Consider the following 25588-nt stretch of genomic DNA (forward strand, 5'->3'; position numbering starts at 1 on the left):
TATGCCTTACCGCATTTACACGGAATACAGTAAACACCCGGTTTGCGGAGCCCCAGGTCATCTTTTACTGTACCTAGCAAGGCACGCGTTTTCGGAGGTGGGCGGAAGACACATTTGATGTTACACCGAGCCAGAATTCTGCCGATTTTGTTGGATACTTTGCCGGCGTAAGGCAGGTACGCCATTGTCTTCTCGTCCTTTTCGTTCTCTCTCTGCTGGTCTTGTGTATTCTGCATGAAAGCACGTCGAATTTGACTCTCGTTATATCCGTTCTTCTTGAAAACGTCCTTAAGGTGGTTAAGTTCTCCTTGTAGGATTCCCTCACCCGATATTGCGCGGGCCCTGTGTACCAGTGTTCGCAGTACACACTCACGCTGTGAAAGATGATGGCAGCTGGTAGCGTGAAGATACAGATCAGTGCGGGTTTCTTTCCTGTATACACTGTGTCCCAAGGTTCCATCCGCTTTGCGCTTGACTAGGACGTCCAGAAACGGGAGTTCACCACTCTCTTCCACCTCCATGGTGAATTGGTTGTTAGGAAGCAGAGAATTCAGGTGTTGGAGAAACTCTTGAAGTTTTCTTTTCTATGTGCGGCAGGACGCGGGGAAAGCGGTGGGGAGCGATCAGAGTACAAAGGGGAGGAAATTCAGCAGACTCAGTCTGCAGGTATCAACTGAAGGTGACGGCAAGGAACGCTGTCGAAATATCGTGGTATGAAAACGACTGCACCCGGCTGGAGGCCCGAGAACAGTAAAAACAGTTAATTCGCCGGGAAATCCTAGGATCACACATCAAATGAAACTTGCCAGTTATACATCTCTCTCAAACAAATATGATGATATTCTGTTGTGTTCCTTACGTGTTTCTCTTTTTCACGTAGGTACTCGATCAACGCTAACCAGCCAGATTACCGAGGAAAATCTTCAGAAGGAAGGAAGATTAGTGTTAAATGTTGCGTTAGCAAAGAGGTCATTAGAGTCAGGGGAAATCTTCAGAAAGCCTTGGAGAAAACTGATTGGAACTTTTTTATTTATGGGACGAACCTGCCCATTTCCCCAGTAAAAAAATAAAAGACCCCTTCATTTCCGCAGTAAAAAATAAAGCAACAGAGCAACTTCGTGTGTGTGTTATTTCTACAGCAATACACATTTCTGGCTGTTGCGTTCACCAAAGATTGATGCCCAACGTAAAGGCAGCAGGGAACGACCCCTTCCCACAGATATCCGTAGCTAAATTGTGTATTTGCACGCTAGCTACACTCTTCACAGGGCCATATAAATCTAAACCAAAATCACTAGGCAACATATGAGAAACAATAATAATCATTTATCGAAATGAATTGCATTAAAATATACTCACGTTTGGCTTCCAGATAAAGTGTGGCACTAATGTGAAGTTCTGCACCAAAGTTAACAAAGTAGGTGATTAGTAGCTATCCTAACTGATGTTCAGTTTGGACTGCTGTTTCAAGAGTTTAAGTTCAGTCTCTCATTAGATAAACACTTTGTCTATCACTTTTACCTATGTTCAACATTCGGTGTAAACTGTTCGATGCCCCGGCGGAGGTTCGAGTCCTCCCTCGGGCATGGGTGTGTGTGTTTGTCCTTAGGATAATTTAGGTTAAGTAGTGTGTAAGCCTAGGGACTGATGACCTTAGCAGTTAAGTCCCATAAGATTTCACACACATTTGAGCAAACTGTCCGATGACTAGAACTGGGCAGCACAGTAGATCGCTTGTAGGCAACTGTATAACTGAAGAACTGTTGGAACTGGCGGATAACGGCTGGAACTGGAGTGGAACTGGGCGATAACTGACCGAGCGTCGGCGTGCGGTCACTTCAGTCGTGCTCTCGGTATATGAATGTCATCCTGGGAATTATTTGGCGGATGCATCAAAATAGTTCACGATTTCCGCACTCTGTGTGGTAATAGACGTAACAATTGACGGATGAATGACCTATTTGAATGTCATGTGAAGGATCATAAAATAGTTCCCGGTACGGGAGCCATCTAGGAGACGGCTGACCACACTATTAACTTGGGGTCGCCACGTTGAGACTCCCTGTTATGTAGCACCATCTGATGCTACTGCCATCTATTGTGGCTGGCAGAGACACGACACTGGTAGATAAATTGTATCTGATCTTTTTGCTGCGAGAATTGTCTTAAATGTAAATGTGGCAATTGTTACACATCTCAACGAAGCAACTTTCAGATGTAATTTCCTAATAAAATCGTACAACTCTTGTGAGATGTTAGAGTACAGCTCCAAATCTTTCGGATTTATTCCGCAGTTTCACTTCTTCATTATAATTTTTTCTCAATTTTCTTTTCATATTCATGCATAATCATGTACTAAATACACATCAAAAACATTTTAGAATTGCTTGTTCTATTTTGGTTTGCTATCTTTCGAAAAAATTGCAAGTGCATACTGATTTACTACTGCCAACTAAAAATTTAGTTAGAACCAGGATTCTTAAAAATGGTTCAAATGGCTCTGAGCACTATGCGACTTAACTTCTGAGGTCATCAGTCACCTAGAACTAATCAAACCTAACTAACCTAAGGACATCACACACATCCATGCCCGAGGCAGGATTCGAACCTGCGGCCGTAGCGGTCGCTCGGTTCCAGACTGTAGCGCCTAGAACCGCACGGCCACGCCGGCCGGCCAGGATTCTTAGATGAGTATATCCTGCACCACACCCCTATTGTTATAAGAATTTCATATAAATTCTGTTGGTTCGGCTATTGAAAGTGGATTTAGAACAGCGTTGATATTTAAAGACACTGTCTCAAAATGCCTGCTGTATCATGGGCCTAACCCCACTCTGCCAGCAACACACGGTACATCCAAGATGAGTGGGCAGCCAGCTCCCTAGCAGATGGCTCATGGTCGCTGCCACGCTCCACATGACTCCCAAACGGTAACCTAAGCACCGTCAAAGGTCACTGGCTCCACAGACAGTTTTCTTACATCGGCCACGTGACAGGAAGCAGGACCAGCTGTATTCTGGCCCTCGAGGGTGTACTTAGGCCGACGCTTGGACCCTGAGAGCCCAATTCACTCTGAGTGTGCTTCCTGCTTCAGGCGCCGAATGCAGTCGCAGACTATCAATCACGAGCTCACCACAGAGCCATCGCTACGCTGCCCTAGCAGTCTGTGTCCGTCTTCACATCCCAGAACGTGGCTGTACTTTGGAGAAGACGTCGACTCCTTCTCCGCTACCAGCCAATGGACTCTGTAATACTTCTCTTGCTAATTACTGACAAACGCCGGACTTAAACTGCTCCACATCGTTTCTGCTGTGTAACCTTTGCTAAGTTTTCTCGAGTCCTTGTGTATGCCTCTTACTGCCTGTGGCACTGTAATACTGATAATCAACATCCCTACACACAGAGTTCCAACGTTCCAAGATACTTTTGCAATCTCTATCAGAAAAATGTTATTTGTGCTACTAATTACGCAGCTGAAAGAAAGGGGAAACTACAGCCGTAATTTTCCTGAGGGCATGCAGCTTTACTGTATGGTTAAATGATGATGACGTCCTCTTGGGTAAAATATTCCGGAGGTAAAATAGTCCCCCATTCGGATCTCCGGGCGTGGACTACTCAGGAGGACGTCGTTATCAGGAGAAACCATATTCATGGACAATTTCGAAAAACAGTATATTGAATACTGGTACAGATATGTAGATGATGTACTGTGTATGTGGACAGGTACCAACAGACAACTGAACACATTCCTAGAACATCTAAATTCACAACACAAAAACATACAATTCACCATGGAGCTAGGTGAAATAGCCATTAACTTTTTAGACCTTAATATAGATATCACCACAAATACACATACTTTCAAAATTTACAGAAAACCCACAACAACAGACCCAGTAATACCCCCATGTTCACAACACCAAATAACACACAACATGCAGCCTTCCATTCCATAGTACATCGCCTGACATCCATACCAATGTCAAAACAGAATTTCCAAACAGAAGTAGACACCATTAAATATATTGCATATAACAGTGGCTATAACCCTGAGTTGGTTGACAAAACCCTGCACAACAAACAAAGAAGGAAAATGTTGCCCTTCATTTATGCCCCCTCTGCAATAACAACCACACCACAAACCAACTGGTGTACTATATCACATCTAGGTAAGCCATCAGACAAACTACCCAAAACACTGAAAGCCTAAAACTATAAAACATCATTTTATGTAAGAGGTATTACAGCTAACCTCCTATTCAACAGCAAGGACAAAACAGATAAATTAAGCAACAGTTGGGGTCTACAAAATAACCTGCACTGACTGCAATAAACTGTACGTTGGTCAAATGGGCCAGGCCATATCAACGAGGCTGACTCAACATGAACGCAGCTGGAGATTAAATAAATCAGATCCCACCTTTGCTGAACATGTGCTCAAAGAAGGACACAAATATCAAACACACACACAAGTGCTACATATAGCCAACAAAGGCAGAGAACTCAGCCTACTAGAAGCACTTGAAATTAACAAACACTTAGCCCTAAATCCCCAGCTGGTCCTAAATGACCAATTGCAACTGAGCACATCTCTACTCTTAAAGTTTACACAATAAAGTAAACCTGCTACTATCTACAAAGTGTCCCAATAGCGCCAGCCGCGGTGGCCCAGCGGTTCTAGGCGCTTCAGTCTGGAACCGCGCGTCTGCTACGGTCGCAGGTTCCAATCCTGCCTCGGGCATGGATGTGTGTGATGCACTTAGGTTAGTTAGGTTTAAGTAGTTCTAAGTTGTAGGGGACTGATGACCTCAGATGTTAAGTCCCATAGTGCTCAGAGCCATTTGAACCATTTGTCCCAATAGTAAACAAATTCACATCCTAATATAATGTAATATCCCTTATGTGTTTGCGTTCCTAACTGTAATTCAACTGTAACAATGTAATATTTGTTATATATTAATGCACAATTTTCTAACAACAAAATGTAACCGCCAAAGAAAACATCGCTGTTGTACAACTAACAATTAATGTCCAGTGCAACTGTTCACAACAATTACCAAAAAATTGTGAATTTGTAATAATGTGTATTCTAAATAATTCTAATTGTTGTCATACATGGTATTGACAAACCATAAAATGTTATTTATTATCTTAAAGAACAGTTTTACAGAAGAAAAAGTCAAAAGACCCTTTGACAATTCCAAAGATAATACCACAACTAAAGATCGTATGTAAGTGCGTTGTATCTTAGTCCAGAATGTTTGGTTCGTAAGAACACAAGCTCCTTGTAAGTAGTTATCTTTTGGCTTCTCGGCCGGCCGAAGTGGCCGTGCGGTTAAAGGCGCTGCAGTCTGGAACCGCAAGACCGCTACGGTCGCAGGTTCGAATCCTGCCTCGGGCATGGATGTTTGTGATGTCCTTAGGTTAGTTAGGTTTAACTAGTTCTAAGTTCTAGGGGACTAATAACCTCAGCAGTTGAGTCCCATAGTGCTCAGAGCCATTTGCACCATTTTTTTTGGCTTCTCAATAACTTGTTTTCCGATTTTCGCCTTAATTTGACACAAAATTCGGCATAGTTTCTGGTGCCTCATCTTCCGACGCTGGCAGTACTATCATTCTCTCCTTTCCATTCCTTTCCATTTCTGCCTTACTTCCCGCACTCCTCACAACTCCTCTCTCCTACGTACCTTGTTGAACTTGCAATCCTAGGGACGACTTAGCCCATATCAGCTGTTCCATATAATGGAAGACGTGAAAACACATCACATGATAAATAAACAGAAGTAATGAGAGAAGGTCTGCTTAGTCATATTGTATGGGACGAGTTTACTGGTTTATTCCTTCACGTAATTTAAAGATGTGCATTTGTCATCGTGACTGGACAAAGGGGCCACAGCATTGAGAGTCACTACATTTAAAAAACGAAAGTAAAGTTGTCTCCAATCAGAAGGTTGATTTGAACACTGCAGTGCTCTATCTGACATTGTCGTATTGGGGGCGGTTCAAAAATGGTTCGGATGGCTCTAAGCACTATGTGACTTAACAAAACGGCTCTGAGCACTATGGGACTTAACATCTATGGTCATCAGTACTATGTGACTTAACATCTGAGGTCATCAGACGCATAGACTTAGAACTACTTAAACCTAACTATCCTAAGGACATCGCACACACCCATGCCCGAGGCAGGATTCGAACCTGCGACCGTAGAAGCAGCGCGGTTCCGGACTGAAGCGCCTAGAACCGTTCGACCACAACGTTGGGGGCGGTATGGCGTTACATTCTTGCGACGTTACCACTGAATTACAGTTTGACGTGGACTGTTATTAACGGGGCAAACTGCCAACTTTCGAATTAACAGGTAATTGGCAGAGGTGAAAGAAAGACTCCTGGGAATCAAAAAATGTTCAAATGTGTGCGAAATTTTATGGGACTTAACTGCTAAGGTCATCAGTCCCTAAGGTTACACACTACTTAACCTAAATTATCCTAAGGACAAACACACACACCCATGCCCGAGGGAGGACTCGAACCTCCGCCGGGACCAGCCGCACAGTCCATGACTGCAGCGCCTTAGACCGCTCAGCTAATCGCGCGTGGCCCTGGGAATCACTAGGAGTACTAACTCAGTTCTATTGATTGGAAGCCTAACTTACAGAGCCACTGAGCTACAGTGGAAAGACCACTATTAAAAAGTAATAATACGCTCTAGACAGTTGTTACATGGGAAAGTAACGGTTTTACAGGAAACTCTAAATGCATTAAAAAACAAATCAGTTGAAAGCGTTACTAAATTTCCAGAAAAGTAAATCAACAACGAAAAATTCTCAGAAAACCACGAAACCTTATACGAGAAAATATTGTTCGAGCTATAATTATTATTATATGATATATAGCGTACTTACAGAATGAGTAACCGAATCACTAAAAGATTAATTTAAAAACAAGTTCAAGGAATGATGGAAACAAATGGCCAGACTTAACAAAGATTGATCATCGGGGCTCAGTTCGAAACGGGACTCATCAATGAAGTAATTCTACTCCCATCAACGAGATTCCCGACCAAAGACGTATCTGAAGATGCCCCGGACAGCGGTGGGATACCAAGGTGACTGTCGCCTGCCATACGTCCCCCCGACAACAAGCAGTGATGGTCTAGGATGTCATTTCTTTTCATAATAGGGCCCCTTTGGTTGCCATCCGTGGCAATCTTACGCCACAGCGGTGCGGTCGTTGAAATTCTACACCCTGTTTAATTGGTCATCATGGCAAGGCATCTTAGGCTTACATTTCAGCAAGATAATGCCCGCCCGCACAGGGCGAGAGTTTCTCCTGCTTGTCTCCGTGGTTGCCAAATCCTACCTTGACCAAAAAGGTCGCCGGATCCCTCCCTAATGGAGAACGTTTGGAGCATTATGGGCAGGATCCTCCAATCAGCTCGGTATTTTGACAACCTAACGCATCAGTTGGACATAATTGGGCACTGTGTCCCTCAGGACGACATCCAATAATTCTGTTACTCAGTGCCAATATGTGTTCATGGAAGCTCTGAACACGGCTTCTCCTGAAAGTTACGCCAAAGTTTTCAAATATGGGCCTTTGGAAGCGCAATCTGAATGGAGCAATAACATTTAGAATGTGGCAGAACTCTGGCAAACGCAGCTATCGGCTGTTATGAAGTAACTGTGAGGATTTAGATTCGAACACTGACTACAAACACTGTACAACAACGTTTCGTCATACACTAAGCCTTTAGTGATTGAAAAGAGTTACTAATCTATAAACTGATGGTGTGGAGAAACTGCACTCCGCTGACGCAGTTTGTACAAGTGTGTGGCTCATAGAACTGTATCACGTAGACTTAAAACATTAAGAAAGAGAACAGCAAACGCATTGCGTAATTTATTGATATGGCCGACAAAGAACATGCAACGTAAGTGAAAGGAGCACGTTTCCTTAACGCAACTCAAACCTTTTGGGTCATATTGAAAGAGGTGATATTGTTTCCACAAGCGATTATATTGAGGTAGGCAGCCAATTCTCGGAAATGCATATTTACTATGTTATGGACATACACAGCGTACATCGTTTAACAACAACGTAGCTCTCTGGCTCTGAGCACTATGCGACTTAACTTCTGAGGTCATCAGTCGCCTAGAACTTAGAACTAATTAAACCTAACTAACCTAAGGACATCACACACATCCATGCCCGAGGCAGGAATCGAACCTGCGACCGTAGCGGTCTCTCGGCTCCAGACTGCAGCGCCCACAACCACACGGCCACTCCGGCCGGCCAACAACGTGGCTCATAGTAACTGTTCAAAGTGACGACCCGCAGTCTCATTGCACTTATTTCAAGGCGCGTGAAGTTCTGCCGCACTCTCTCAGAAACGAACCGCGCGCACACTGTAATCTTTGTCAAATGATTTTACAGAAACTATTCAACAAAAATATTTCATTTTTACCTTGCTTGTAGCGTTATATGTCAGCCTCGTCGTGAAGTGCCCATCATCTCTGTAATGGTCATACTTATTGTGGTATGTACATTTTAGTAAGACGCTACGCAAAAATCGAAAAGTTTGTAATGAAAAATGCGGGTCGCTATGATTTTGCGTTTGGTGCGTATCACAGCACATGAAATTTAGCTAAAATATTGAAATTTTGTTTCGACATGGGAGAAGGCTTATCTGCCTCCGATCTCGAGAAAATGGATTCTATATAGCGCGCTCACTTCCGATCTCACACCCACAAGGATGAAATACTCACATCATTTCTCATATCTCCGAAACTGCTCGAGGCATCGAAACGAACGTTTGGCGAACGATAGCACATAAGGAGGAGAGTATTTTTCCAATTCGTAAACAAACGGAACGTTCTTATCTAAGGCGACATATCAGTAGTTATACGTCATTTTTCATTTTTTATTTTATTCACTCCAGTGACTAATTTTTTAAGAGTTGTCGTCAGTTAGCGAAACAAGAGTCTCCTAGTATGAAAATAAACATGAAATTTCTTCTATTATCTTACTGCAAACCGACACCATGAGGTTTTTCGTAAGCTATTGAGCTCTCATATGCCAATTACTAGTTTAATTCTGTCGCAATAGCTGCTGTGAGATGAGTTTGTGCAAATTAGTATTTTGACAAGGAAGTACAATTAAACCTGTCAACAAGAGAAATGTAGCCGTTACTCATAAATGGTGACGCTTCTTCGAATGAGAAAAGGTTAACAAAAATACTGCCAATTCTGTTGGAATTTTGGTTGAATCCCCGTAACCCATCGTAGTTTTAACACTGAGCGACTAGAATGGAAACATACCAAAGGATTTTATTCCATTTCTTGATCTTAGCAGTATTAAAATAATGAGGAGCGCTCCCTTCAAGCGGAATGATAATGTGAGATACTGGTTACTCACCTACGGCTTGCCAAACTGACAACGTCTGATTCGCGAATAAAATAGTTGTTATTGAGAAAAATAAAACAATTGATCTGTCGCGCAACACAATGGTCAATGTATTGTCAGCAACCGATAATAATGCGCGCCACAGGAATGCGGAATCTAGTCATGTGTGCCTTGTGAGCTGGAGTTCGAAAAACATTGTCATGAAAGTAGATCTGCCTTTTTCAGCAGTACATTTCAACAAATTAAATGTATCTAATCACCAACACTCATTCAGGATATTACCAAATTCGTAATAATACCGACCATTTTCTCCATTTTTGTAGCCGGTTGTATAATTAGTTTATTAATGCTGATAATGTGCATGCAACAATTGAAATGCTTTTTCTCATCACGGAGAGCTAATTAAAATATTGTTATTTGTGACTGCTTTTTGACTGTTTCTAGCTTGCAGTGGAAATGTAATGTCCACATGTACATAGTATAATGTCTCTTGTTTCATCCATATCCAAGTAACGATAGTGAAACTTATGTACTTCATATCTTGGACGCTTTTTACCATAAGCACAAAGGGGTCATATCTGTGGAAATTATGCCTTTTTGCAACGGATCGTAGAGATACGTCAGGATAACAGGCAGCAAGGAGATAACCTTGTTTAACTTTCCTGCCTTGCTCCTAAATCATGTATAAGGGCCTCTCAGCGCATCTTCTGCCGCGTAGTCATTCTGGCATCACGTAGACCCTGGTGCATGTTTTCTGACATTTGGATGCATGTATTAACAGTAATGGCGATTAAATTTGAAATAATAAACAGTTTACTGACTTTTTCCCATATTTTTCGTTTTGATTTGACTGTCCTTTATATTTAAAATTTTATGTTAGACCTTATGCCAGTCAAGGGTACTCCTAAATCTCGAGTAGTTTTTGAACTCCTGTTTCAGGCAGTATGATAAGTAGCTCATCACAATCGATTTAGTCATAGAACTTTCTAAAAGCTACGAAGATAGGTACATACTGTGTTCCTGTTATTCATCTTTCTCTTCTCGGTTGAGACAAATAAGACGACGTGCCAACTCTAATTCCTTATTGGTTGCTCTTTCCTTTTCTTCCGTTATTCTTCCATCTGTTCACTATGTTTTCCTCCGTATTTTCCGAGCACTTCAGATAAAATTTCACCACTCACTTATCTTGGAATCAGTTCGTATTCGACACCTTTTTCTTGAACATTTATCCATCAGTTCCTTCTCCAGCCTCTGTATTGTTTTCCTTTGTCCTATTTTACGTCGTGGTTACAAATACTCGTTGACATTTTATTCCACAAATATTTGAAGACCTTTTTGTTTATTCTACTGCCTTGCAGTCGATATAAACGTCCAAAAAGTCGTACTCTCTTCTTATTATTACTTTGTAAGGGTTTTCTGTGTATCGATAAATTGCATAGTTGCTTCGTAATTTTCAGACTTTCATAGTTTTCTTGGACCTAATGTTTTCCTGGTGATTTGCCTTTTTAGTATTTTTTATTTATCTAAATTGTAGTTCAATGCTAAACATTCGCTCACATGTAGACATTCTAACTTCATTGTTGCATTGTAATGCCTTAGTCTTGCTTATGAGACAGTCATATTTTACTCTAGAGATCTTTAGTTAAACCGTATGAACTTCCAATTTTATGTATCCATTCCTCCACAGCAGCTTCCTCCAAACGGTTTCCTTGGAGTACCTCTCCAAGATACTTAAATTCTTTAGCCTTCTCTGTTTGCTCAGTACTTTTTTTCAGAAATTCCCGTACTTTTTAGTATACGTTAAAAATTTTGTGTTTTCTGCAGAAATTCTTAAGCCAGTCATAATGACTACTTCTTGTATTATAGCACATTTTCAGGATGTGTAGCAAAGTCATCTACAAATGCGAGACGATTTATTGCATTATATTTGCTTCCTCTTCCTAGTCATATGTCAAGAATTGTACTACTTCAAATTCCCAGTGTTTGTTTCTAGAACACAAATAAAAACAATTGAGGATAGTCCATCGCCTTGCAGTACACCTGTGTTTAGTTCGAAGGTCTGACATACTTCTCCCATAAATATAACTTTAGCTACTGTGTGTGTAAGTGTTTGCCGAACTATATTTGCTAATTTACACTTTTCACCGAATTCTGGGGTTATTTCATCTATAGCTATAATAATATTAATAATAAATGTTCACATGTTTGTGAAATCTTATGGGACTTAACAGGTAAGGTCCTCAGTCCCTAAGCTTACACACTACTTAAACTAAATTACCCTAAGGACAAACACACACACCCATGCCCGAGGGAGGACTCGAACCTCCACCGGGACCAACCGCACAGTCCATGACCGCAGTGTCTTAGACCGTATTAATAACAAATATTTTAATACTATTATTATTATTATTGCCGGCATCTGTGGCGAAGTGGTTCTAGGCGCTTCAGTCCTGAACCGCGCTGCTGCAACGGTCGCAGGTTCGAATCCTGCCTCGGGCATGGATGTGTGTGATGTCCTTAGGTTAGTTAGGTTTATTTAGTTCTAAGTCTAGGGGACTGATGACATCAGGTGTTAAGCCCCATAGCGCTTAGAGCCATTTGAACTAATATTATAAGACTGGGGTGGTAAGGACTCAATGACGAGGGTGACAAAACGCAATTGTGCTCTGGCCTGGTTCCGGTCGGTGCGAAGTTCCATCTGCGGTAGAGACTGGGCTGTCGGCAGCTGCCCGGCTTACTGTGCCCCATGTTGCAGCGCTGCCGCACGAGGGCCCGGAGATCTCCGGAGAGGTTGGCGGTGTGTTCCGGCAGGGCGACGCGCTCGCCCTCAACTGCACCTCCGGGCGGTCCTCGCCGCCGGCCAGGATCCGCTGGTTCGTCAACGATCGCCAGGTGGGTCTCATCCGCATCTGTCTGTAGAGTACTGCCTCGTACTGGTAGCTGGTTGTTGTACGCTGAAGTGGCAAAACACATAGGGCAGCGACGTGCTCATACACATCGCGTACGCAAGGTACGAAAGGGCAGTGCATTATCAGAGCTGTCATTTACACTACTGGCCATTAAAATTGCCACATCACGAATATGACGTGCTACAGACGCGAAGTATAACCGACAGGAACAAGATGCTGTGATATGCAAATGATTAGCTTTTCAGAGCATTCACACAAGGTTGGCGCCGATGGCGACACCTGCAACGTGCTGGCATGAGGAAAGTTTCCAACCGATTTCTCATACACAAACAGCAGTTGACCGGCGTTGCCTGGTGAAACGTTGTTGTGATGCCCCGCGTAAGGAGGATAAATGTGTACCATCACGTTTCCGACTTTAATAAAGGTCGGATTGTAGCCTATCGCGATTGCAGTTTATTGTATCGCGACATTGCTGCTCGCGTTGGTCGCGATCCTATGACTGTTAGCAGGTAAGGAATCGGTGGGTTCAGGGGGGTAATACGGAACGCAGTGCTGTATCCCAACGGCCTTGTATCACTAGCAGTCGAGATGACAGGCATCTTATCCGCATGACTGTAACGGATCGCGCAGCCACATCTCGATCCCTGAGTCAACAGGTGGGGACGTTTGCAAGACGACAGCCATCTGCACGACACTTCCACGACGTTTGCAGCAGCATGGAATATCAGCTCGGAGACCACGGCTGCGGTTACCCTTGACGCTGCATCACAGACAGGAGGGCCTGCGATGGTGTACTCAACGACGTACCTGGGTGCACGAATGGCAAAACGTCATTTTTTCGGATGAATCCAGGTTCTGTTTGCATCATCATGATGGTCGCATCCGTGTTTGGCGACATCGTGGTGAATGCAGATTGGAAGCGTGTATTCGTCATCACCATACTGGCGTATCACCTGGCGTGATGGTATGGGGTGCCTTTGGTTACACATCTCGGTCACCTCTTGTTCGAATTGACGGCACTTTGAACAGTGGACGTTACATTTCAGATGTTTTACGACTCGTGGCTCTACCTTTCATTCGATCCCTGCGAAACCCTACATTTCAGCAGGATAATGCACGACCACATGTTGCAGGTCCTGTACGGACCTCTCTGGATACAGAAAATGTTCGATTGCTACCGTGGCCAGCACATTTTCCAGATCTCTCACCAGTTGAAAACGTCTCGTCAATGGTGGCCGAGCAGCTGGGTCGTCAGAGTACGCCAGTCACTACTCTTGGTGCTGTTGAAGCTGCATGGGCAGCTGTACCTCTACACACCATCCACGCTCTGTTTGACTCAGTGCCCAGGCGTATCAAGGCCGTTATTACGGCCAGAGGTGGTTGTTGTGAGTACTGCTTTCTGAGGATCTATGCACCCAAATTGCGTGAAAATGTAATCACATGTCAGCTCCAGTATAATATATTTGTCCAATGAATACCCGTTTATCATCTGCATTTCTTCTTGGTGTAGCAATTTTAATGACCAGTAGTGTATACTCAGGCGATTCGTCTGAAAAGGTGTCCTACGTGATTATAGCTGTACGAGGAGAATTAACAGACTTTGAATGCGGAATGGTGTTTAGAGCTAGAAGCATGGGACATTCCATTTCGGAAATCATTACGGAATTCAATATTGCGTGATCCATAGTGTCAACACATGCCAGCAACACCATATTTCAGGCGTTATCTCTCACCACGGATAGTGCCAATAGCCTTCACTTAGCGACCGAGAGCAGCAACGGTTGCGTAGAGTTGTCAGTGCTAAGAGACAAACAACAGTGGGTGAAGCTAGTGCAGAAGTCAATGTGGAACGCATCCGTTAGGAAAGCGAGGCGACATTTGGCGTTAATGGGCTATGGCCGCAGACAACCGACGCGACTCCCTTTACTGACACGACATCTTCCGCAGCGCCTCTCCTGGCTCACGACGATAACTGTGGAATGAATACCCCTAGCTGGATACAGGTGTTGATATAAGTCAACGGGGACAATTGAAAATGTGTGCCCTGACTGGGACTCGAACCTGAGATCTCCTGCTTAATGGCAGACGCTCTATGCATCTGAGCCACCGAGGACACAGAAGATAGTGCGACTGCAAGGACTTATCTCTGTCACGCTTCCCGTGAGACCCAATTTCCCAACGTATTGTCCCGCACTATATTCACGGTGCCCCTGCCCATTATACCCATTACTCGTGCCTTTTTGCCGATTCCCGTACGAGTTCGGACAGTGTTTGTGCATCCGCATGGAAGAAGATGGTCAAATGGCCGGTGAGCCTTATATATATATATATATATATATATATATATATATATATATATATATATATATATATATATATATAAAGATGGTATCTGTTTTTTCGATCGCGGCACACATTTTCAACTGTCCCCGTTGACTTATATCAACGCCTGTATGCAGCTAGGGGTATTCATTTCAATGTAATTTTATTCTAACGAGCTGGATGGTCACCGATGGTATCCATTCTATCGGGCATGTCCGAAAGAACAATCTTCATGTATATATAACTCTAAACGGAAAATTGGAAATTTGTGGTAAGATCTTATGGGACCAAACTGCTGAGGTAATCGGTCCCTAAGCTTACACACAACTTAAACTGACTTACGCTAAGGACAACACACACACCCATGCCCGAGGGAAGAGTCGAACCTCTGACGGGGCGGGGGGGGGGGGAAGGGGGAGGGGGAGCCGCGCGAGACTGCTCGGCTCGCGGCGAACTCTAAACGACTGGAAAACCATGGCCTAGTCAGATGAATCCCAATTTCAGTTCGTAAGAGCTGATGGTAGTGTTCGAGTGTGGTGTAGACTCCACGAAGCCATGGACACAAGTTATCAACGAGGCACTGTTCAAACTGATGCTGGCTGCATAACGGTGTCGACCGTGTTTACATCGTTCAATGGCTGGAAATGGTTGTGTCCAGCTGCTAGGAGCCCATTGGCAGCCGTTCATGGACCTCAAGTACCCAAACAACGATGGAATTTTCATGAATGGCAATGCGCCATGTCAGAAGGCCACATTTGTTCGCTACTTCTTTGAACATTCTGGACAATTCGAGCGAATGATTTGCTACCCAGATCGCCCGACACGAATCACTCCTAAAATTTATGTGACATAATCGAGTGCTCAGTTAGTGTGCAAAATTCTGCACCTGCAACACTTTCGAAACTGTAGACAGCTATAGAGGCAACATGGCTCAGTATTTCCGCAGGAAACTTCCAACGCCCTGTTGAGTCTATGCCACGTCGAACTGCCGCACTACGCCGCGCGAAAGGGGGTAGGACACGAAATTAGGAGGTATCTCATGACTTTTGTCATCTCAGTATCAGCAGAAATCCTGCTTTGCGGTAAGTGAAATAGTGATTGGGCTGTCTTATAATTGACACAAAATCTACTCACTTTCAATAAATATGTACAACCGACCCTCCTGTAATCTCTCATTCCTCGTTACGTGCTACTTTTAATCAAATCCAATCCAACACTTCCCATCCATCCGCAGACGTAACCTGACGATTTCGTCCTCCACACGATCTGATCAGAAGAATGCGGAATTGACCACTAGATGTCATTAGGGGCGGACTCGCCTGTATAAAAGAAGCTAAAAAAAGCAGTAACAGGAGGATATATAGGGTCTATCATAATTAATGGCGTAAACGCATACAGTTGAAAATACACGATACTAAAAACAAAAAAGTCTCAGTAAATTTAGGGTTGAAAATGCATACCTTATGAGCTATGAGCAATTTTTCATCTTCGATACTGTGAAACAAATCTCTTCTACTGCAAGTTCTTTGTCTTCCATATTTTGGGAAGTGGTAGTATGGACCAAAAAAGGAAAAAAAAGTCCAGTAAACATGTGCTCGAAAATGCATTCCTTAAGACCTATGAGCACTCGTTTATCTTTGCTACTTTGAAACACAGCTCTTCTAATGATCGAGCTCTCGCAACTTTTAACATATGCTTTTTAGAGCACGTTTGCTGGACATTTTTTTCTTATTTTGGTCCATACTATCACTTTCCAAAATATGGAAAGTAAAGAGTTTGCAGTAGAAGACATTTGTTTCGCAGTATCGAAGATTAAAAACTGCTCGTAGCTCTTAACCTATGCATTTTCGACCCTATGTTTACTGAGACTCTTTTGCTTCTAGTATCGTGTACTTTCAACTGTATGCGTTTGCACCTTATTTATGATACGCCCTGTATACTGTGCATAAGGACTACGAAGATAAAATACGAGAGATTAGGGCTCATACGGAGGTATATAGACAGTCACTTTTCCCTTTCTCTGCTTGCGAGTATAACAAAAATGGTTCAAATGGCTCTGAGCACTATGGGACTCAAGATCTGAGGTCATCAGTCACCTAGAACTTAGAACTACTTAAACCTAACTAACCTAAAGACATCACACATATCCGTGCCCGAGGCAGGATTCGAATCTGCGACCGTAACAGTCACGTGGTTCCAGACTGAAGTGCCTAGAACCGCACGGCCACAGCGGCCGGCTTGCGATTATAACAGGAAAGGAAACGACTAGTAGCGGTACAGGGCACTCTAGGCCACTCACCGTACGGTGGCTTTCAGAATATCTCCGTAGAAGTAGGTATAGACGAAGGTAGTGCACTGGAATGTAACGAGTATATGGAAATGAAAGGTGAACGATAAACAATTCAGGCAAGAATAGAAGCTTTTGAAAGGCAGTGCTACAGAAGAATGCTGGGTGAATAGAATAACTGTTAACGAGGTACTGATTGGAATTGCGGAGTAAAGAAATTTATGTTACAACTTGGCTAAATGAACGGATCGGTTGACAGCACAGTTTAGCTTGTTCAAATGGATGTGTATTGCAGCAGTTATACAGAGATGAAGTTTGCATAGGACAGACAGTCTTCATGCTGAAAAAACAACAACGTCAATTAGTTCTAGCACACCTTTTGACCTGGCTGTCACATAGCGAATACGTTGCTGCACTTTTTGCCACTACAGAATTTTATTGCTACGAGAATGAGTAGATCCGTAAAGGCAACAGAGAAGCTTTTTGCAAGAGAATTAGTGGCATTGGTTAAAACAATCCGACACAGACGGCCGAGAGATAGGTTTGCTGACCACTAGTCTACGCAGTGCTCAGTTCGCGTAACATCTAAACTTACGCAGACGATGCAACTAAAGTGACCCCATAGCATGACGCATGGCATTTTCACTCGCCACGATTAAAATTCCTTTTGCAATGCTTCCGATTTGGCGTCAAATGAACTCACATTGACGCGTATGATTCTCACCGTACAGTTTATGGCAGAATAAGTGCACCAAATATTAAATAAGAGGAACAGAAACCAGGTATGCAGGACCCCAAAGTGATCAACATGTAGTACTCTCAAGTTTGTATTAAGTACGCTGATAAAGGCATAGCTCCGTTATCCTGACCAAATTTTGAGCCTTAACCTCGCTCATTAACTGTTTCATTTAGTATCCAGTAACACATAGCTTTGACGTTTATATTTTCATATCCCATTTATATGAGTTTTTGACGTCTAAATTATTATGCTTCTAGCCTACATAAAGAAGCTTTGTGTCTCCCGTTTCCGGATTTTTAATTGAATTTAGGGCCATATTAAGCTGCATTTATCAGAATATGAATAAAAGATAACTATTTCAGCAGGAACTGAACACCTGGGTAACTGCAAACTACCTTGTGTTATTAATAGATCAATTATACTCGTTTACGTCCAATGCAATTTATATACAAACGCCTTACCCACGTATCAGTTGGATGAGTCTCTTAAAAATTCACAGCATAAAGCTGATATTGTGTGCTAAAAAGAGGCTTGACAATAATTGTAACTTTACGTTAGTAAAGAAAATGTTGAAAGGGCGTGTCGTGTTTCTGTTTACAGTCTATTAATTTGTTGTCTTGATGCCTGGTCGTTATCATACATGATGTTTATTTTGTTGTATTGGTTGCGAGTATAGTGACAAATAATTAAATTACCGCAATCGCATTATAATAATTTCGTAATAAACATCAATATTTCGAGTAGATTTCCCCACCATGTTATAGTTCTGGGTGGAGATTTTAATTTGCCGGATATAGACTGGGAGACTCAAACGTTCATAACGGGTGGTAGGGACGAAGAATCCAGTGAAATTTTTTTAAGTGCTTTATCTGAAAACTACCTTGAGCAGTTAAACAGAGAACCGACTCGTGGCGATAACATATTAGACCTTCTGGTGACAAACAGACCAGGACTATTTGAAACAGTTAACGCAGAACAGGGAATCAGCGATCATAAAGCGGTTACGGCATCGATGATTTCAGCCGTAAATAGAAATATTAAAAAAGGTAGGAAGATTTTTTTGTTTAGCAAAAGTGACAAAAAGCAGATTACAAAGTACCTGACGGCTCAACACAAAAGTTTTGTCTCAAGTACAGATAGAGTTGAGGATCAGTGGACAAAGTTCAAAACCACCGTACAATATGCGTTAGATGAGTATGTGCCAAGCAAGATCGTAAGAGATGGAAAAGAGCCACCGTGGTACACCAACAGAGTTAGAAAACTGCTGCGGAAGCAAAGGGAACTTCACAGCAAACATAAACATAGCCAAAGCCTTGCAGACAAACAAAAATTACGCGAAGCGAGGTGTAGTGTGAGGAGGGTTATGCGAGAGGCGTTCAATGAATTCGAAAGTAAAGTTCTATGTACTGACTTGGCAGAAAATCCTAATAAATTTTGGTCTTATGTCAAAGCGGTGGGTGGATCAAAACAAAATGTCCAGACACTCTGTGACCAAAATGGTACTGAAACAGAGGATGACAGACTAAAGGCCGAAATACTAAATGTCTTTTTCCAAAGCTGTTTCACAGAGGAAGACTGCACTGTAGTTCCTTCTCTAGATTGTCGTACAGATGACAAAATGGTAGATATCGAAAAAGACGACAGAGGCATAGAGAAACAATTAAAATCGGTCAGAAGAGGAAAGGCCGCTGGACCTGATGGGATACCAGTTCGATTTTAAACAGAGTACGCGAAGGAACTTGCCCCCCTTCTTGCAGCGGTGTACCGTAGGTCTCAAGCAGAGCGTATCGTTCCAAAGGATTGGAAAAGGGCACAGGTCATCCCCATTTTCAAGAAGGGACGTCGAACAGATGTGCAGAACTATAGACCTATATCTCTAACGTCGATCAGTTGTAGAATTTTGGAACACGTAATATGTTCGAGTATAATGACTTTTCTGGAGACTAGAAATCTACTCTGCAGGAATCAGCATGGGTTTCGGAAAAGACGGTCGTGTGAAACCCAGCTCGCGCTATTCGTCCACGAGACTCAGAGGGCCATTGACACGGGTTCACAGGTAGATGCCGGGTTTCTTGACTCCCGCAAGGCGTTCGATACAGTTCCCCACAGTCGTTTAATGAACAAAGTAAGAGCATATGGACTATCAGACAAATTGTGTGATTGGATTGAAGAGTTCCTAGATAACAGAACGTAGCATTTCATTCTCGATGGAGAGAAGTCTTCCGAAGTAAGAGTGATTTAAGGTGTGCCGCAGGGGAGTGTCATAGGACCGTTGCTATTCACAATATACATAAATGACCTTGTGGATGACATCGGAAGTTCACTGAGGCTTTTTGCAGATGAGGCGGTGGTGTATCGAGAGGTTGTAACAATCGAAAATTGTACTGAAATGCAGGAGGATCTGCAGCGAATTGACGCATGGTGCAGGGAATGGCAATTGAATCTCAATGTAGACAAGTGTAATGTGCTGCGAATACATAGAAAGATAGATCCCTTATCATTTAGCTACAAAAAAGCAGGTCAGCAACTGGAAGCACTTAATTCCATAAATTATTTGGGAGTACGCATTAGGAGTGATTTAAAATGGAATGATCATATAAAGTTGATCGTCGGTAAAGCAGATGCCAGACTGAGATTCATTGGAAGAATCCTAAGGAAATGCAATCCGAAAACAAAGGAAGTAGGTTACAGCTCACCAGTGTGGGATCCGTACCAGATAGGGTTGATACAAGAGATAGAGAAGATCCAACGGAGAGCAGCGCGCTTCGTTACAGGATCATTTAGTAATCGCGAAAGCGTTACGGAGATGATAGATAAACTCCAGTGAAGACTCTGCAGGAGAGACGCTCGCCGGCCGAAGTGGCCGTGCGGTTAAAGGCGCTGCAGTCTGGAACCGCAAGACCGCTACGGTCGCAGGTTCGAATCCTGCCTCGGGCATGGATGTTTGTGATGTCCTTAGGTTAGTTAGGTTTAACTAGTTCTAAGTTCTAGGGGACTAATGACCTCAGCAGTTGAGTCCCATAGTGCTCAGAGCCATTTGAACCATTTTTGAGAGACGCTCAGTAGCTCGGTAAGGGCTTTTGTTAAAGTTTCGAGAACATACCTTCACCGAAGAGTCAAACAGTATATTGCTCCCTCCTACGTATATCTCGCGAAAAGGCCATGAGGATAAAATCAGAGAGATTAGAGCCCACACAGAAGCATACCGACGATACTTCTTTCCACGAACAATACGAGACTGGAATAGAAGGGAGAACCGATAGAGGTACTCAGGGTACCCTCCGCCACACACCGTCATGTGGCTTGCGGAGTATGGATGTAGATGTAGATGTAGAATGAGAAAGGGAGACACTGGCATTTCTGAAAGCGTAGTAAATTATGCGTATAAGTGTACCACTCATTATTTCACGTATTTGATGCACTACCTGAGGAAAACGTAAACAGACGAAAGCAGATGTTAAGCGATAATCGATAGCTGGGAACTGTAAATGTCATCAAACAGTTTAAAATGACTTCAATTTTTATTGGCAGGGCAAAAAGTTTCACCACGCCAGTGATGCCACTGAATCTCGAAGATTCCACATGAAATTTCGAGAACTTTGCTCGAATCGTGACACAGTACTTCACTAAGTGATTCGTCGCTCAAAATTCTATACAACGTTAACCCCTTCGACCTGTGATTTTTTTCTTCTCCGCACAAATCATAATGTCCAAAACATTATTTCTACTCAACCGTTTTATTTGTCCCGCCGCTAGTGTCAGGCCGTCTTTTCTTGTATACAAGTCTGATATAAATCACGTCATGAACATAAATCAAACTCCATATTTCTAAATTGTGATTCAGTGTACCTCCCTGAAGCCAAGTGATACGATGTTTTATCTATTACACGACAGGCGGACAGTGGTTTGGTATTTTTATCAATGAATAATGGATATCTGTTTGTTATTTGCTCCTCACCAACTTATTACTTGTGAATATTCAAGTCAGTTAATACGATATGACTGTACGTCATTATTTCTACAGTATGTTGTTGTCAAAATGCCCACTCAATATAGTACTGAGTCAGCTACAGAACAGCTACAAAAAAATTAAATGATTGGATTTAGCTTCCAATTGACGTCGGTATCATTGGAAGTGGAGTGCTGACCGCGTATCCTCTATCTCGAACTCAACATTTTAGTCCCACTGACCTGACCCGTGACATTTTATTCAGAGGGCTTTCAGCAACCATTCGATGGGTGCGCTAAATGAGAGCACGTCATTAAAACTTTAATTACAGTGCAGATTTCAAATTTGTAGAGCAATTATACGCATCATTTAAACTTTACTTTAGTGACTTACCACTCGCTGAATCCTGTTCATGCGATATAAACATTTGGCGTTTAACAGCGTTTTACGGCAGAATAGCTGTTAAACAGGTTTCATTGTTTCTTGGAAAATACAAACACACATCAAAAAATTGACTTAGCCTCGTTCGATTAAATCATCGAGAGCGCTTCGAACGACTTTTAAACATAGCTTACACGGGCTAAAAGTCCACAAAGAATTACGAAATACTTGTTGCCCTTCCGTATTCTGTTTCAGAATGCATGTTTGCATATCCTGACCGCTTTTCCGACTACTAGCCCATTACTCACTTTTTCTGGCGTCCTGTGACAGCGTGCACAGTGAATCAACAGAACAGGGTAGCGCTGAATCTTTTACACGGTGCAAGCTGCCTCGGAGGAAATTGGGGAGCCGACGGCGTTCGAAGAATTCGGTATCGGCTTCTTTCATTCCCACTTGAGAGCTGGTGTCGTAGAATCTTACGTCACGGCACGGCGGAAAGAAGACTTCAGATGGTGGAAATTTATTCCAGTGACTCGTAACGCAACAGGGTTCCACATTTCATGCATAAGATTCTAAAAGATGTTTCTTTCCTCGAGACATCAGTGGGGTTTCCTTATTGCGTATCGGATTTATTTTTGACATTATAAGTGTTAGAAAAGAATATGTCTCCGAAATGTTTGTGCGGACAGTGGAGCTGCAAGTCTGAAAAATTTTAATAAAATTTTTTCTTTCGAAATTGATAGCAGTTTCATCCGATTTTAGTACCAGCACTGCTGTCATGAAAAATGTACTTCAAATGACAATAACGTTTGGCGGATCATGTATACAGTCTTCTGGACTATTTTGTGACGGATCTACAGCACCGGAGGTAAATGACTATCAACAGAATGGCGCCACACTTTTTTATCGGCAGAGACAAACTTCAAATCTTCACGTTGAAGGTGAGTAATTATTGCAGTCAGAAAAGGACAATTTCAAAAAATGAAATTCACACTTTGGAATAGAATCTCCGCTTTACGGATTCTTCCTTACATATTGAAAATGCTGATAAGGCGAAAAATTTCAATACCTCTACAATTACCTTTACAAGTCTTACTAAATTGTAATAAAGGAAGTACTAAGTTAATTTTGACTAAGGTTTTTGTAAACGTTGAAAAATTAAACATAAAAAGATTATAAATGAAAGTGTGTAAACCCAACTTCACACAGCATCCACACACAAAGGAAAGGAAAAAAATCGTAAGTAATTTAAGTACGCGCTTCATACGTCAAATGGCTAAAAAGTAAAACTGCCCTATGTATTGATAGTATTTCCTTACTATTTCTTCTGTGATGTGCTTTAGTATAATCTCTAATTAATAGGATGATGAACTTTGCAGCTGTTTGAACCAGCTGTTAGAAATCTTTAAATTTATTAAAACTATACTTCTGATAATATTCTAAATTAGTTCTTTCTTACTGATGGAATGACATGTACTGAAAAGAATTTTTAAATGTTGTGATGAGATGATGCATATTTTCTACACGTGTGAAAAATTCCTTATATACTGTATGATCAAAAGTATCCGAACATTTATTATCGATCATTACAAGATCGAAGGAGAGAGGAACAACTGGAATAACCATTAGTGGGCAACGATTGAGGAGAGTGGAGAGTTTCAAGTACCTAGGAAGCCTGCCTGATAGCTGGCCGGAGTGGCCGTGCGGTTCTAGGCGCTACAGTCTGGAGCCGAGCGACCGCTACGGTCGCAGGTTCGAATCCTGCCTCGGGCATGGATGTGTGTGGTGTCCTCAGGTTAGTTAGGTTTATTAGTTATGTTTACTTAGTTCTACGTTCTAGGTGACTGATGACCTCACAAGTTAAGTCGCATAGTGCTCAGAGCCATTTGAACCACTTTGAAGCCTGATGCTGGAAGATGAAAACAACGACAGCGAAATAAACGAGCGGGGACGAAAAGCAGAAGCATTTCGGAAGAGTGTCAGAAGCCTGACATGGAGCAACAGTCCTACTATGTCCCGATGCTGACATATGCACCTGAATCCTGGGTTTTGAAAGGAATAGAGGAAAGCAAAGTACGAGTTAGTGAGATGATATTCTTGAGCAACAGTATTGGGGTGACAAAGATAGACAGGTTAAGAAATGAGAGGATCAGAGAGTTAATGAAGGTGGAACCATTACAGGAGGAGATAGGGAAATCAAGGCTGAGATGGTATGGACGTGTTAAGCGAATGGAGGAGAAAAGGATACCCAGGAGGATACACGAGATGAAACTGGAAGGGAAGAGACCAAGAGGAAGACCGAGAGACAGATGGCTGAAAGGAATGCAGGAATTCGTCCAGAAGGCCGATGGAGAGGATTATGTTGCAAACAGACTCGGCCAGAGACTGGAAACTGTCCAAGTTGATGATGATGATGATGATGATGATGATATGATGATGATGAGTATGGGGTGTATCCCTCGTTCGAATTTATGACTGCTTGAATTCTGCTGGAGAACTTTCGATGAGGTGTCTGAATGTCTGCGGAGGAATGGAAGCTCATTCTTCCTCAAGAGTCAAAACTGGAGAAGGTAGTCATGTTGAACGTTGGGTTCTGGAGCGAAGTAAAAGTTATAACTCATCCTAAAAGGGTTCTGTTAGCGGATTGGGTATGGACTGGGCAGGCCAGTTCCTTTCAGGAATGTTATAATCCATTGCTGCTTTATGACAGGGTGAATTGTCATGGTGATGCAAAGAGCCATCGTCTCCCAAATCTTTCTCTACTGTATGCTATATGATGTTTTCATATTTTACCGGAATTAGCGTTCTCTTAAAATCAATAACGGACCATACCTTGACCACGAAAAACACCTCCCTAGCGTAACACCTCCCCCTCAATACTTTACTGTTGGCACTACACATGATGACAGGTAATGCTCTCCAAGCATTCGCCAAACCCGATCTCTTCCATCGGATTGACACAGTGCACAGCGTGATTCATCCGTCAAATCACTCATTTCCAGACATCCACCGTCCTATGGCGTCGCTACTGACACCATTGAAAGCGTCGGTTAACACTGGCTACACAAAAGTGTGGCTTATGAGGAGCTGCTAAACCACTGTACCACATTCCTTCTAACCAATTTATTTTTTATTTAATCGTATGGCTAGGGCCACCCGTCAGGCAGACCGTTCGCCGGGTGCCGGTCTTTCAAATTTGACGGCACTTCGGCGACCTGCAGTCGATGAGGATGATATGATGATGATGAGGACAGCACAACACCCAGTCCCTGGGCAGAGAAAATTACCAGACCCAGTCGGGAATCGAACCCGGGCCCAGAAGATTGACAATCCGTCAAGCTGACCATTCACGTACCGGAGGCGGACTTCTAACCAATAAAGTGGGACCATTCGGGCATAAAGGCCCTCCAAGTAAGGTGGCGTAAGGCCGTCGCACTGAACATAGGTTATTTAAAAATTACGGTTTAGTAGTCTTGGGAATAATTTGGTGTATTGGAATCCCGAATTGAACCAACCTGATTTCAGAAAAAGAGATTGTTGCATTACTTGTTGGACGCCCCTCGTACTTTGACATTTTATATCACACCATATAGCGC

At 42.7% G+C, this 25588-nt stretch overlaps 1 protein-coding gene across 1 annotated transcript in view; it reads left to right on the forward strand.

Annotated features, from left to right (window-relative positions):
* Positions 1–25588, forward strand: part of LOC126252184 (uncharacterized) — a 140180-nt gene that overhangs the window by 45287 nt on the left and 69305 nt on the right. Inside the window, exon 3 of the mRNA XM_049953055.1 lies at positions 12161–12297. Coding sequence (XP_049809012.1) covers positions 12161–12297 — 137 coding nt within the window. The remainder of the gene's footprint in view (positions 1–12160; positions 12298–25588) is intronic.

Source organism: Schistocerca nitens, chromosome 4 (assembly GCF_023898315.1).
Source record: "Schistocerca nitens isolate TAMUIC-IGC-003100 chromosome 4, iqSchNite1.1, whole genome shotgun sequence".
Taxonomy (NCBI): domain Eukaryota; kingdom Metazoa; phylum Arthropoda; class Insecta; order Orthoptera; family Acrididae; genus Schistocerca; species Schistocerca nitens.